At 36.9% G+C, this 15,235-nt stretch overlaps 1 protein-coding gene across 1 annotated transcript in view; it reads left to right on the top strand.

Annotated features, from left to right (window-relative positions):
- Moxd1 (monooxygenase DBH like 1) overlaps positions 1-15,235 on the top strand; it is a 78,595-nt gene that overhangs the window by 18,683 nt on the left and 44,677 nt on the right. Inside the window, exons 2-4 of the mRNA XM_087911407.1 lie at positions 3,853-3,999; positions 8,178-8,345; positions 8,496-8,579. Coding sequence (XP_087767533.1) covers positions 3,853-3,999; positions 8,178-8,345; positions 8,496-8,579 — 399 coding nt within the window. The remainder of the gene's footprint in view (positions 1-3,852; positions 4,000-8,177; positions 8,346-8,495; positions 8,580-15,235) is intronic.

The following is a 15,235-nucleotide window of genomic DNA, read 5'->3' as shown; positions in this document are numbered from 1 at the left end:
AAATCTATACCTACCTCAACGAGAGATATTAATTTACAATTCTTTATAATGTCTCTCACACTGGTATCAGCATAAAGTGCTAGAGAATTAAAAGTATGACTTAGAGAAAGATTTCTTTTATTTTCTAGAGAAATTTAGGAGGGATTGGTATTAACTTTTCCTTAAAATATTTGATAAAATTTTAATTGAAACCATTATGGCCTAGAATTTACTCAGTAGGAAGGTATTTCACTTATGAGACACTTTGACTGTCTGTGTTCTCCTGAGTGACTTTTATTGGCTTTTGTCTTTTTATTTTTTTGTTTAAATTATTTCATATTTTTTCCACTAAGAATTGCATGACGTTATAAACTTTGAATGTCTGTACATTATGATATGAACTTTGACTTTCCCTATATTTAATTTACATTCATTTTTTTATGTCACCTGTTCTATGTGTTTCTTTTAGATTTAGTATATTTTATGATTTAGCAGAGTTGATATTTTCTAAGATAAAACGAAGGTATAAAAAGAGCTCTCAAGTACCATGGTTGAAATTCTCACTACATGAGAGAAGACATAGGGTGAGAGTGGGGAAATGATGACATCTTGTAAAAATACCCTTGGTTGAGAGACCTGAAAACATGCAGATTTTCAGTCATTGATTATCTGAACTAAATACATAAACAATAACACCATTTGGATAGCTGAGGTACAAAGATGTCTCCAAATAAGCCAAAAACAATGGGAAAATTAGAAAATCATCATGGTGGTTAGATTATTTCAGATATAAATTTAATTTTAATAACATTCAGCCATATTTTAGTTCACTAATGTTGAGATCATCAGCTTCTTTTGACAATGTTATTTGGGTCAAAGCTTTCTCCTGTCTCATCCTGAATGCTGGGCCCACAGATTAAGGCACCACGTCCACTCCAGACTTTTTATTTTTTGTAAAAGAGAGTTTTATTATTTAAATATTATGTAATAACAAGATTCGTACAGATGCATAGATATGTTTTAAAATGATTATTGTATTTGTTTTTTAATTAATTTTTTTGTTTGTTTTGGTTGTGAGCCTAGTCTTTGCTGTTTGGCTAAGTTAAAGTGCAGTAACTGTTCTTATCATTGCCCCTTCAGATTGTTCTGAACATTAGTGACTGCACAGACCTATAATTCTAGCTATTTGGGAAGCTGAGACAGAAGGATTACAAATTCAAATTCAATACTGGGCTACAGAATAAATTTAAAGCCAGCTTTGGCAACTTAGTAAAATTCTGATGCAAAAAAATAATTAACAATAAACGTAAAAAGAGGACAGGGAAACATATGTACCCCTGTCCATAGTAGAGTGCTTGCTTAGCATGTGGTACTGCAAAATACATCATATCTACATGCATGCATACATAGTTCTTATTGACAGAAGAATGAAGGGTTCTGCAGTAGTCCTAAGGGAAGCTTCTCCCAATTTCTCATAACTGAGTTCCCCAAGAAGCCAGAGAAAAGTAGCTGGTAGGAATTCGTCCTGGTGAGCAGGACAAGATGAATGGAAACTTGGCAAGCAAGTTGGATATCGTATGCAACTATCGGTAGGGAAACATTTGCAAGATCAGGATAATTATCCTATACTTTGAACTGATGACATTTTGCACTGTGTTCATTTTTTTTGTTTACAAAATGATTTGCATGACTAGTGTAGTGAACTATGAGTGTGAAGGCACAGTTGGTCCCAATTCCTTCTTTCCTAGGCATTGGGATCTAACTGAAGGATTCAAATCTATGTGATGGAAACCATCACACAGGCATTATCATGGGATATGTCACTTAAATTATTTTCATATTTATAACCTAGTTCTGAGGGTCAACTCTCAGGTTTAGCACACATAGGTAGTATTTTATATAAAGCCTAATGTGATGAGTTTCTACAGGCAGAGAAAAGAAAGTAAAAAAAAAAACCCAACAAAAAACCACATTCCAGCAGTGGTGGCCACAGTGAAAAAGTATGCAGACTGTGGGCTAGGGCTGACAGCATCTACCTGGATTATCCTGTACCCATGGCTTCATTGTTGTTGGCAAATGGGGAAATGGTTTCATGTCACTGATCTGACACACTAAGGAACGAGCGAGTACATGTACCAGGCTGCAGCAGCGCCTGGGGCATTATGTACATAGAAGTTGCAATTGTTGTCCCCACTGCAGAGAAAGGTTAGTTAGACTCTGTCAGTAATCGGAGGTTTTTTTGTATTAAAAAAAATCTAGATCTTGGATGTCAAATTTCTACACATTTGATAATTGTGTTAAAGTATACTAAGAACAAAATTGCCAAACGTCACTAAAGTGTTACTCTCATACATAAAGACTTTTCCTGTGTGCTATGTTTTATTTTTTATTATTGTTTTGTTTTTCGAGACAAGGTTTCCCTGCAGTTTTAGAGCCTTTCCTGGAACTAGCTCTTGTAGACCAGGCTGACCTCGAACTCACAGAGATCCGCCTGCCTCTGCCTCCCAAGTGCTGGGATTAAAGGCCTGCGTCACCACCACTCGGCCTGCCTGTGTGCTATGTTTTCTGAGTCCAACCAAGCAACCAATTTTTCAAACATAACTTGATGTTGTTTACAGTAATTATAATTATGTTCTGGTATGTGTACTCTAACACAGTATGATCTCAGAAATGAAATACATCACATATTGGAAACAAGCTATATATTATAACATGAGGGCCAGTTTGTTGGGGTATCTGTTCCCACCTGGTACCCCACAGCCAGCAAATCCCAGAGAAAATCAATCACACAGAGATCTCTATAAGTTATAAAGCTGATTGGCCCTTTAGGTCAGGCTACTTATTAGCTCTTATAACTTATGTTACCCCATTATCCTTATCTACGTTAGCCATATGGCTTGGTACCTTTTCCAGCTGTCAGCTCACATGTTGCTTCTCTGGTGGTTTGCGCAGGAGTGGCGGAGGGAGCTTCCTGCTTCCCAGAATATTTCTGTTCTCATTGCCCCGCTTAAACTGGCCCTCATGTTACAATATATAAAACTTAGTCTTTAGTGACAAAATGACCATATTTATTTCGATCCTTTTCAGTGTAATAGGCTACGTGTTATTTCAAAACCTGTAAAGGAAATACATGCTACACCCATTTGCTAATGCTCAAATAGAAGATCCCAGAATGTGACCTCTACCATCCTACAAAGCCATTTACCAGGACCGGTGGAGGTCGAATTCCAGTCACCTGGTTTCAAGCTCATGCTGCTTGTGACCACGTCCCAGAAGTGACTCACAAAACCAGAATTTTTTCAGTTGGTCAATATCCCATATTTTGGCAATTTCATTCCTGTGCATATTTTCTCAGTGCATTTCATGATAATAAGCAAGTGCTATTGAAGTTTGTATTGGAATTACCTGTCACTCCTTTGGTGTTCTGGATTCATGAATGAAGGGATGCTGTAAGCAATAGAAAAGTACTGATCTTGGGGTCGGTTCTGGCTTATTGTCATCTGTCTCGTGTGGGGACCAGCCATTGCATGGTGCCGGTCTCCCGTTTTTCATTTGTACACCAGAAGAAATCCACTCGGTGACCTCAAATAGTATTCAGTTTTGATGCTCAGCGAGGTGTGGATCTTTATTGCTTTTCCGCCAAAGGACTGGTTGTTTAAATGTAGATCAGTTTCCTAGATTATCAACTCTTGATTTGTAATAATCCAGTCCCTTGGGAAATCCCAGGATTCATAAAATGGGTTTAGATATAAGGATTTTATCCTGAACAAACCAAAAATTGACTTTGGAATGTCCCTTACATTCTCTTAAACTATTTTTATTCTGTATTAGAATATCCTGATCTTTGTTTTTTTTTTTTTCCTTTTTCGACAGGACTATTTCACAAATGCAAATAAAGAATTGGAAAAGGACACCCAGCAAGATTACCACCTAGACTATGCCATGGAAAACAGCACGCACACGATAATTGAGTTTACCAGAGAGCTGCACACGTGTGATGCCAATGACAAGAGAATCACGGTAAGCAGAGAGAGACTGAGCACTCTCTTGGATAATATGTAGTGTGTTTCTGTGTATGAAGTGATTGAGAGACTGAATGGAAGAGGCCCTGGAAGCAGTATTGGCAACGTCAAACAATCCTTTGGAAGTTTTTGATCTGCTCTTTGCAAACTCTCCCAAGTTTAAAACCATACATTTCATGGAAGGCATTTTTCTGCAAATGTAACATTTTCAAGTTCTCCTTTAGAACAGCTGATTTTAAGAAATAAAAGTCCATCATAGCTTTTCCTTGTAAAATTTGAAAATAGATAATAAAGGTTTGAAGAAATGTGTTACACAAAAGACAATCATAATGCTGAATATAAGGGTATAATTCATCCAATTTGCAACCGGTTTGGCTTTGTAAATTTCGGAAATCCGGATGAATAGTCAGTTGATTATAATCACCTATTGGCACGTTATAGGAGGTTTCTTATTTTCAGATTTCACACAAAATTATCTTCATGAATAAGCAAATTAAATACTTGGAGGAAGTGTGCTCCTGGGGCGCTTTTCATCGGTCGCTGTTGCCATTTCATTTTTGTGTAGACCAATAAAATTTTTGTTTTTATTCAATCCACTAAAGCTTCAAAAAAGAGAATGTAAAACATCTGAAGTCCTTCTGCTTAGCCTTCAGCCTAAGGTTTGAAGAAGGAAGAAGGCACAAGAACAGACCAGCATGGCTTTCCACGTAGCACACAGTACAACCATAATTCTGTTGGAATACTACTGTAGTGATGGGACCTACACAAAATTAGAGCAAAGAGGACATTTGACACAAGTAGCCTTCATTTACTACTTATTCTCAGAGTTTTTATTCCAAAGAGTGGGCAAAGCCCCCTTATCTGCTGAAGGGTTCAGTCATTTTTCTGTTTCTGCAAACCTTTCCCATCCCCTGGCCCCGCAGGCAGTCTCCGTCCGTGGCTCAGTCAAAGCCGGTTTCACTCACTTCCCCTTGGAAATTCCTGGTTTTCCCATACTGAGCACAGATTTAGTTGTAAACTAAACAAGCCCAGACACAGAGCTGCCTTCTTCTGTATTTGCACCTTCTCCAAATCCATAATTGAATTCATGCCTAGAGGAGAATCTGCTGTGGTAACAAGCAGTTTTAGAGTAAGCTAATGTTTTAAAAAAGAACGTTTTATTTTAAAATTATTTTTAAGTTAACACACAATGTAGGGGATTCCATCATAGCATTTTCATAGAAATATGCCGTTCTGCTTTGCCGTGTTTGTTTCCCTTCCCCACTGCCCTTTCTGTGCCTCCTGTTCATAGTTTTTCTGCTTTCTTGCCTGTCTTTTCCTCTTGAAGATCCCTTCCAACTCTCTCATGATCCCCATTCTGGTTTCATGACCTAAAAACACACACATACATAAACACACACATACATGAATGCATAAAACTTAAACTCTAGGTTCACTTAAAAAAGAAACAGAAGCTTTCTGAGTCTGGCTTATTTTGTTGAGCATGGTGATTTTAGTTGCATCAATCTCCCTTAAATGTCAGAATTTCCTTTAACCATTATCAAGGCACTGCTCTATTGACTATATGTACTCCATTTTCATTATTCATTCATGATTGATGGGTATCTAAGCTGATTCCATTCTCTAACTATTGAATAATAGACTAAAAATGAGCGTGCATAGACAAGTGTCCCTGTAGTAGGGTATGGTGCCCGTTGGGATTGATTGCTGGATGACGTGGTTCTGCTTTTCACTTAGTGAGGGAGCTCCACATTGACTTTAACTGTGACTGTGTGTGTTCTTTACTTCCAACAGCACTGAAATACAGGTTAAATTTTTCCACACAATCATCCGAATTTGTAGTCATTTGTTTTCTTGCTGATAGCTATTCTGACTGAGGAGAATTGTAATGTCAAGACATAAAAAGAGAAAAAAATGTGGGGTAAGGGAGGGGTTATGGGGAAAGACAATTAGCATTAAGAGCTATTTAGAGAACAATCTGAAAACTCACTACTGTAGAAGCTTCCGAAAATGCACACATGTATGGAAGATATGGAAATGGACTCCCCGAACAATGGGGGAGAAAATGTTCCAGCAGACATCTTATGCCACCAAGTAAAACCTCCATTGCCAAGACTAGATCACATTTAGTTGATTGGTTAGTCAAAGTGGTACCAAGGAAACACTAAGATCTCAAAACTCAATTTGAAATTCTCTAATAGCAAAGAATTTAAGACACTCGTTTATATTTATTTGTCATTTGTATTTATTTTGAGAATAGACTATTCTGTCCACTAGCTCATTTGTTGACTGGCTGGTTTTAGAGTTATAATAATTTTCTTTCTTCAGTGTCTTAGAGTTTCGATTGTAGAAATCTTTCACCTCCTTGTTTAGTTTTATTCCTAGGTATTTGATTGATTTGAAGTCATTCTAAGTGATACTTTCCCCTAATTTCCTACTGAGCAAGTTCATTATTGATCTATAGAGAAGTTATTGATTTTTGTAAATGAATTTTGTATCCTGCTATTTTGCCCCATGTGTTTACCCAAGGTAAGAATATACTGGTGGAATCTTTAGGGTCTTTTAGATATAAAATCATTTCATCAGCAAATAGCAGTAAGTTGAGTTTCTTCCTCTTATTAGTATAACTTTGTTTCTTTCTCCTTACTTAGTACTCTATAAATTCAATCACTACAGTGACTAAAAGTTGAGAGGCTCCCTTATCTCATTCTAGACTTCAGAGATCATGTTCTCTGTTTGCCACTATGTGCTATGCTGGTCACAGATTTGTCATATATATTCTTTATTATGTTGAGGTATGTTGCTTCTATTTCTGGTTTCTTCAGGGCTTTTATCATGAAGGGATACTGAACTTTTTAGAAGGCCTATTCTGAATTTGTTGACATCAGCAGATGATTTCTTAAGTTTATGGGCTATATTATATTTACTGACTTGTATGTATTGAACCAACCTCACAATCCTGAAATGAGATAAACTTAGTCATGGAGTCTTTTTCATGTTCTTGAGTTTGGCGTGCTAGTATCTTAATGAGAGTTTTTGCCTGCATATTCATATGGAAACTTGTTTGGTAAAATTTGGAAATGAATTCATCTAGTCATAAACTTTTCTTTGCTGTGAGACTTTGTATTCCTGTTTTAGTCTGGTTGGCTGTTATACATCTGTTTAAGGTGTTTATATCCTCTTAGTTTAATTTGGGTAGATCACGTGGCTGTGTGACACTATTCTTGGGTAGACATAAGCAAGCATCTACTCACCCTGGTAAGAAACCAGCAAGAAATCAAACTAAAGATAGTACCAAATTCAAATTTGGTGAACCAATAGGTTTTATTGGGATTACTAGTGAAAGGATGGGTGAGAAATTATTCAGGCAGCTGCATTACTAAAAGCTCACCTCAGCATGGATCACATTGTATGAAAGCTGGAAACCTGGGCACACTGCACAACTTATGGGCAACTCAAAAGATTAGACTCTTCTAAGAAGCTCATCTGGTCTCTATTTCTTTCAGGTATATGGACAGATGGGTATTGAGACTCATCTGGACAGTTCAGCTTGTCTGAGTCTTTACAATAAATAGCTCAGCTGGTCAGAAAGTATTCTCAGAGCCTCGATTTGTTTGAGTGTGTTACTCAGAAGTCCTTAGTGCCAATATACACTTAGAAAGGAGGATTCTGGTCAGTTTCAGGAACTTCCTAAAACTGTTGATTTGTTTATTTGTAAGGAGGTTGCTTTCTGGACAGAATGTTTCACCTCATTTTAGAACCTCCTGTAGTTTAGTGCATGTCCTCAAAGGTGGAAGATTTTGTTCTAGAGGAAATTTCTACACAATACATGTATGTCTAGAAATTTACCATTTCTTCTAAATTTTCCACTCTTTTATATCAGTTTTAAGGGGTTTCATAATGAGTTTCTGGATTATACTTTGATATTATTTTCTTTATTAGCCTTCAATTTTATTAATTTAAATACTCTTCTTTTGATTAGTTTGGTTAATATTTGATGTATTTGATCATTGGGTTTTTTTTTGGGGGGTTAGAATCAACTCTTTGGATATTCTAAATATCTTTATTCTCATTTCTTTATTCTTACATGCTGATTTAAGTAGTATTCTTTAAATACAACTCAATGGCAAGGATAGTGCTGTTGTGAGACATAATGTACCTATGTCTGATTACCAGGATAGCACAGTGAGAGTTATCTGGGCCTACCACCACGAAGATCCTGGAGAATCTGGTCCCAAGTACCACGATTCAAATCGAGGCACAAGGAGTCTGCGGTTACTGAATCCTGAGAAAGTCAGTGTGTTGTCTACAGCCTCACCCTACTTTGATCTGGTAAATCAAGACGTAAGTTTCTTCTTTCTTTATTTTTTTTACCTTTTCTGTTTTTAAACAAAAATGTTGGTTAGTTGAAAGTGTATGAACTTACATTATTAAATTTAATGCCATGTCAATAGAACGTGACTTTTTATTTTCTTCCCCTTCTTCTTAAGACAGGTCCCCATTCCAAACAAAGGCACAACATACTGGTGCCAAATGTTTAAGATTCCTGAATTCCAGGAAAAGCGCCATGTGATAAAGGTATGTGACTTTCATGTGGGCCATGTGAATGCCGAAATTTTTTTAAATAGAAAATAGTAAAAAATATAGAAATAATTTCTAAGAATATGGAACTTACCGAGAAAGAAGAAACTGTTTTGTCTGATCCACACACTGTTTTCTGATATTGACAGCTTGGATTGTGGTTAGCATTTCAGTTGTCTTCCAAGTTTACACATCTGTGGTAAGTAGGTGATATTGCTGTAGTAGGAATAGCGATTTTAAATAGTATGTTTGCATATTGATGTACCCTATGCAGTAAGTGACATTTCTCCCTTACATTGCTTGAGAATATCTGCTTCATTGAAAATACTAGATTTTTGTCACACAAGTGACTGTTGTGTTTCCTTAAAGACAGGAAACATGATAATCAGTGGATTTCTACTGAACTGATGAAAACAAAAAATTTTGGAGAAGCTCAAGAGATGGTAAAGCTCAAATTGCCCTTGACATGGAGTTTTCTCTTCCCATTCCCAGGGGTTGGGTCTCCCAAAACTTTTACATCTAATTAATGAATGAACAGACCTTTGGCTCTGACAGTTATTGACAGGTACAAAAAAAAAAAAAGAGAGATCAAAAATTAGGCCATATGCTCTCCAAAGCATTACAGGACTGTGATAGAATAAGATAAGAGTTAAATATTGCCAGTGGAATAATGTGAGCCCTTACAAAGCCTGATGTTGCTACCTTTCCGTTGGCCCCCACACTATGTAATAAAATAGTATGGATGTAAGAGAGGAGCAAGTGGTTAGATTCTGGCATCTGGATGACACATGAATTGTTGGTTTTGCCTTTTATCAACATTGTTGTCTCAGGTAAATGTCTCTGAATAATACTGTAGCCACAGTTTTCTCTGCTGTAAACAGTCTCAATCACAAAATTCTCCCTACCAAGCTCAGAGCATTTAAGTTGAGGTATGAATGTGCTCATATCCTCTAGAGTGACTTATATATGTTGATTTATAATGTGTTCATCCAGTTGCCCAGATCTATCTTTGCTTCTGGGATGTTTCACGGCTGCATAGAGTATAGGGAATGCTTGAGTTAATAGATGGTCCTAAACACTTACAGGGTATATTTTGCCAACAGTTGTCTTAGCAACCATACAACAGCGAATGCATTGCTTGCCACTAAAAGAAGCTAATTTTGATTCCATGCATGTGTAAGTGGAAGGAGGATTCAAATATGTCCTTAGTGCAGGGCCAAAGTTCTTCATTCATGCCAGTGGAGTCTTTCTCAGAAAATAGAATATTCATCAACACCGTGTGTCATTTACAATTTACAAGCTCCGGGCTTAATAAACATATGTAAAACTAGGTCCTGAAATGAAAACAAACATTTGAGAACATAGGTTCCCTGTTCATTTTAAACTTTAATAGAAGGTAAAATCCTTAACTGCTTCTAGGCACATGTTTCATTCTTACTATTATTAACGCTAAAGATCGAGTTGAATGAAATAAATTCAATTGTATCTATCAGTATGGCTTTCCTTTGCTTGACACCTCACCAAGAATTCTTAGGTAACTTTTCTGCCACAAGTCTATCACAATAACACACAGATAAGGGGGCCCTTGAGTAGGTCCTAGAGAACACATTGATGCCTTTACTGTGTGTTTGGTAGCAAGAAAAATCAATGGCATGAAAGGCTGTACACACACATACACTCACAACACACTCACTCACACACACATATGCACACACACGCACAATCACACGCACACACACACACACATTATTTGCAGTTCTACCAAAACTCAAGGGAGCTGTATTTGTGTAAGACAGAATTTGAAGAAGGGTCACCAAGTAGAAGGTGGTTTCTGTCAATGAGGAGAGTTTTAGTGACTGCACATTAAAATTCTATTAATTAGTTAAAAATACCCCTCACAGGATAGATTTTTGATTTTATATCACAGATCCCAAAGTAAAGTACACTTAATATTAGAAAACTCAGTCCTCCAACTAAGACAACATACAAAGAATCAAGCCCTACTGGGAACAGGGTCAAAATTCTTGTTCTGTGCAAGCTGTTTAGAGTTACCTTTCAAAAAGACATTATACTTTTTAAATAAATGTTGTAATTAAGTTCTAGTACATTTTGTCAGTAAAATTCATAGGTCTAGAACTTTCCCAGAGATATTATCTTGATTCCAGTCTTTTTGTCCTAGAAGAGATGACCCCTAATACTTTAAAGGCAATATGTAATCTTCCCAAGGAAACAAAGACTCCTAGTTTGTTTGAAAAGCCATAAGAGAGATGTTTTTCCTAGTGCCTTGTCCAATAAGCAGATAAAATATATTAGTGATCCAATTATGAATTTATTTAATGATAGTGACTAAAGTCAATAGCATTATTAAAATTAAATTTTAACCCTAAATATGTAAAATGTGTTAATGCTTGGGAGATGATCCTGCAGGGAAGAGCACTGGCTGGCAAGACTGATAACCCGAAACATACACAGTGAAAGGAGAGAACCAACTCCCACAAGTTGTTCTCTGAGCTCTCTATGGGATCTATGGACACATCTGTGGCACCTGCTCATACCTCCCAACACACAGTAAATAAACAAATAAGCATGGTTAGGGTTACTATTTCTGTAATGAAACACCATTACCAACAGCCAACTGGGGAGGAAAAGGTTTATTCGACTATGCTTCCACATCTCTTCATCACTGCAGGAAGTCAGGACAGGAATTCAAGCAGGACAGGAACCTGGAGGCAGGTGCTAAGGCAGAGGACAAGGAGGAATTAGTGGCTTGTTCCTCCTGGCTGGCTCAGCTTGCTTTCTTACAGAGCTCAAGACCACCAGCCCAGGGGTGTCTCCACCCACAATGCATTTGGCTCTTCCACATCAGTCACTAATCAGGAAAATGTCCTAGAAGCCTGACTATACAGTCTGATCTTACGGAGGCATTTTCTTAATTGAGATTCCCTCCTCTCAGATGACTTTACCTTGTATCAATTTGACATAAAGTATCCAGCACAAAATATCAAAAAATTTAGGCCTCAGTCCTTCTCTGATGCAAAGTACGTTTTACAGAAGATAGCTTTTGGTTTATTAATTATGGTATTTATAGTGAGTTTAAAAATATTGATATGGATAGATTTTATAAGATATAAATTTCACTATAATTCAAAGAAAGTTTCTATTTATGGCTTAAATGTTGAGGCTATATGTTTTATGACTGTAAACAATAACAAAAATAAACATAAAATATATTAGTAATACAATTATGAATTTATTTAATGGTATTGGCTAAAGTTAATAGCATTATTAAAATTAAATTTTAACCTTAAATATGTAAAATGATTTATTATAAAGATTATGAAATGATGAAGTAAATAATACTGAAAATTGCTACAATCATAAAAGAAATATTTTTTTGGAGCAAGATAAGATCATAATAAAAGTTATTTGTCCAAATTCTCTCATGACTTCAACACATTTATTTCTATTTAGTTTTTGAAAAAAAATGGCTTAACTGTAAATTCAAGTCAGGCATAATAGTATCTGTATATCCCAAGCACTCAGGAGGCTGAGGCAAGCTTGTCTCACAAGAAAATATTATAACTTTGCAAATGTGTATGTTAGTTCATTATTACAAGTACTGTGGAAACCATAGAAAGTTATTGGTAGTTTCTATTACTTTCTCTGGGATCATCTATCCATATCATTTGTGCTATTCACACTGGTAACCCATGCTCCAGCCCATCTTGACAGTTTAGCATGGCCTGCTTCATTTAGCCTTCTCACGCTGTGTCCTCACCATCAGCTTGGAATTCATTTTAATAAATGATTCCTTCACATGGTGTGCTCAACAGCCATAGAGTTGTCATGAGAGAACCCTTAAATATGCTGCATTAGAAGTTGGAGTTACTAGTTGATTTAGTACAGTGTCCTTTAAGGGTTTTTTATCATCGGGAAGTTCTCTTCATTTTGAATTTATCTGTTCAAACAGGATACATCATCTTGTTGTTTTTAATCTAAGTTGTTCTAATACCAATAAGGACTTGGGGGTCAGATATTGGGTTGTAAACCTGATAGAACAAAGAGGTGGCGAGAGGGGCGACCACCCAACCTTCCCGCTTTCACTAGAGATCCAGCAAGCATGTCTCTCCACACAACCCAGACCAAAAAGAACCTTGAACCTCCCTTCTACTTTCTGTGGGTTTCTCTATCTATCTCCCTGGGTCCTCTGTATTCTCTATGGCTAATTCTTGTCTACTAGTCATTGACTCTGCCCCCTGATCCAAGGTTAATTTTATTAACACAGTCTTGTAGTTTCACAGTGCAATCAAATACCCAGCTTTATCATTTAACTAACAAGCATTTGTTCATAGCTGCCTACCTTAGAGAAGAAAACAGTCAACATGTAGCCTAGGATAATTATGGTCCATGCATTTCCTAAGAGCCTCACTTTCCTGGCTTTTTATAGGGAACAACAAGCCTTACTGAATTCTAATCCTTGCAAGCTGTTGTTCAACACACTTCAGGGAAACTTGTTAGCCATTTCATAGGACAATCTTCATTAAATGGAAATAATACTTCCCTCAGAAGTTGTTAAAACTGAGGGTTAAATTGGAGTTTGAACAGTTTGTTTTTTGTTTTCTGTTATTTTACTCACACAGCAGCAGACACAGAAATCCTTCCTCAACCTGACTGTTGCTATGGACAATGCATTTTTACAGTTTTTCCTGCAATGACTTTTCCCTGAGAGCTTTATTTCCTGAAGGCCCGGGAAAGGACAAGTATAGTGCTACAAGTTTAACCAGAGCTGAGGGTTAAGATGGAGTTGCTTTGACTAATTGTAATTTCTCTGCTAATTCTGCCCCCACCCCCAGAAATTTGGGAGTAGATAGTATTAACAAGGTTACTATGATGTATGAGTGGATCAAATGGGTTTAATATTTCGAAGCATGACCAAACGGACACATTAGTCTATCAAATGATACATCGTTTGCAACAAATAGCTCCTAGGCAGTTGATCATCTTGTTAGGTGTCTGGGTTGCTGAGGGATTTCCCATCAGCCTTTCTAGTTATTATTCAGGGATCTAAATAAGCCCTACATTATTGAGCTGGGGAGGTATCTCAGGCAGTTAAGTACTTGCGGAGTAGGCTTGAGGAATTGAGTTTGATTTTCAGCACCCATGTAAAATATCTGTAGTTTCAGTTCTGGGGAGACCAAGGTAGGAGGATCCATGGACTTGCTGACAAGATGGACAGCTAGCTGAATTTGAACTTCAGATTCAATAAGAGATCTTATCTCAAAAAAAAAATCAACAGGAGAACAGTTGAAGAAGACATCTGTTGTTGACCTTTGGCCTCTACATGAATACATATACCACACAACAAAAACGAACCACTAGATTATCAGCCCCTTCTTTTAGGGAGACCTCCTTGAAAGCTATGTGCATTAGAGAATGCAAGAAAAATTGTTGCGGTAAAACAAGACACCATCATCTTCCCTAAACACTGAGAGGAAAATACTCTGCTTTATGTGTGCCCCTGAACCAGCCTGTTTCCTTCCATGCGATTAGACACACTTCTAGCCTTTTCCAACAGTATTTGCTGCTAAATCTCAGTGATGGATTGTGAAGAACGCTCCCCAGGAATACCGAACATAACTGTCGTTAAACAGGCATGAAGAATCCTTGAAACCTGAAGACTGTATAATCATAAAATGGTTACTAGAAAAGGGCTTTCCTACCCTAGGCATATAGCATAAACATTTGTCTTTGTATCCTATATTAAATATATGCAGAGTATCCATTTCTCCATTCTGTTTACTCCTTCCTTAAAATAAAAGGACATTTTTAAATGGAGAACTTCATCATTAAAACATGCCAAAATATGCCAAATGTGGTAATAGGTCAACTTTTGGAGCAAATATTAGCAATTGTGGGGATTTGAGCATGACTGGTATAAAACTACTTGATTTTGTAAGTATCAGAGTTGGCTGTTCTCTCATGGTGTATCTCGTTCCTATTTCCCCGCTGAAATGACATCTTAATTGATGTTGGCTTTCTTCCTCGTGGGAACAGGCTTTGATCCTGTTATCAGGATGTGTCTCCATGCTTTGACTCTTTCTCACACGTCTGCTTCCCGTTTCATTTTCTCATGTGGGAAACTAGATGTTTGCTATGACTTCTGACTCTGTGGCTGTTTGTGCTTCGCCGAGATCTACTCTAATCATGTAGGATGGTTTTTGCTCACGGCTGTTTTCCCCCTCATTCTGGCTCTTACCATAGCCCCTGGAGGCAAATCTTTGGATCTTCAGATGGATCTTTTTTAACAAGTTGAGACAAAAGAACTTTCACAATAAGCCTCATGGGAAAACTTTTCTCTCCTTTTTAAAACTTTGCAACACTAACTACTTTAATAAAAGATCATGGTGTAAATATAAAATTTCAAAGATCCACATTCTGGTGATTCATGGCACGAAGATTATTGGTGTTAAATAATTATACCCTAATACGTAACTAATCTGATTTTATATAAACATGAATGAAAATATGGGAAGTCTAGGGTATTTACTATGACTAAGACTAAAGTTCTGGATAGAAAGATGTTAGTAGGAACACCACCCCTACTGCTAATAATGTGACCAAAGCAGCAAGTTTTCATGATTTCTGATACAGGG

Source organism: Myodes glareolus, chromosome 1, assembly GCF_982192425.1.
Source record: "Myodes glareolus chromosome 1, mMyoGla1.1, whole genome shotgun sequence".
In the NCBI taxonomy this organism is placed as follows: domain Eukaryota; kingdom Metazoa; phylum Chordata; class Mammalia; order Rodentia; family Cricetidae; genus Myodes; species Myodes glareolus.
This window is presented reverse-complemented; position numbering and strand designations above follow the sequence as displayed.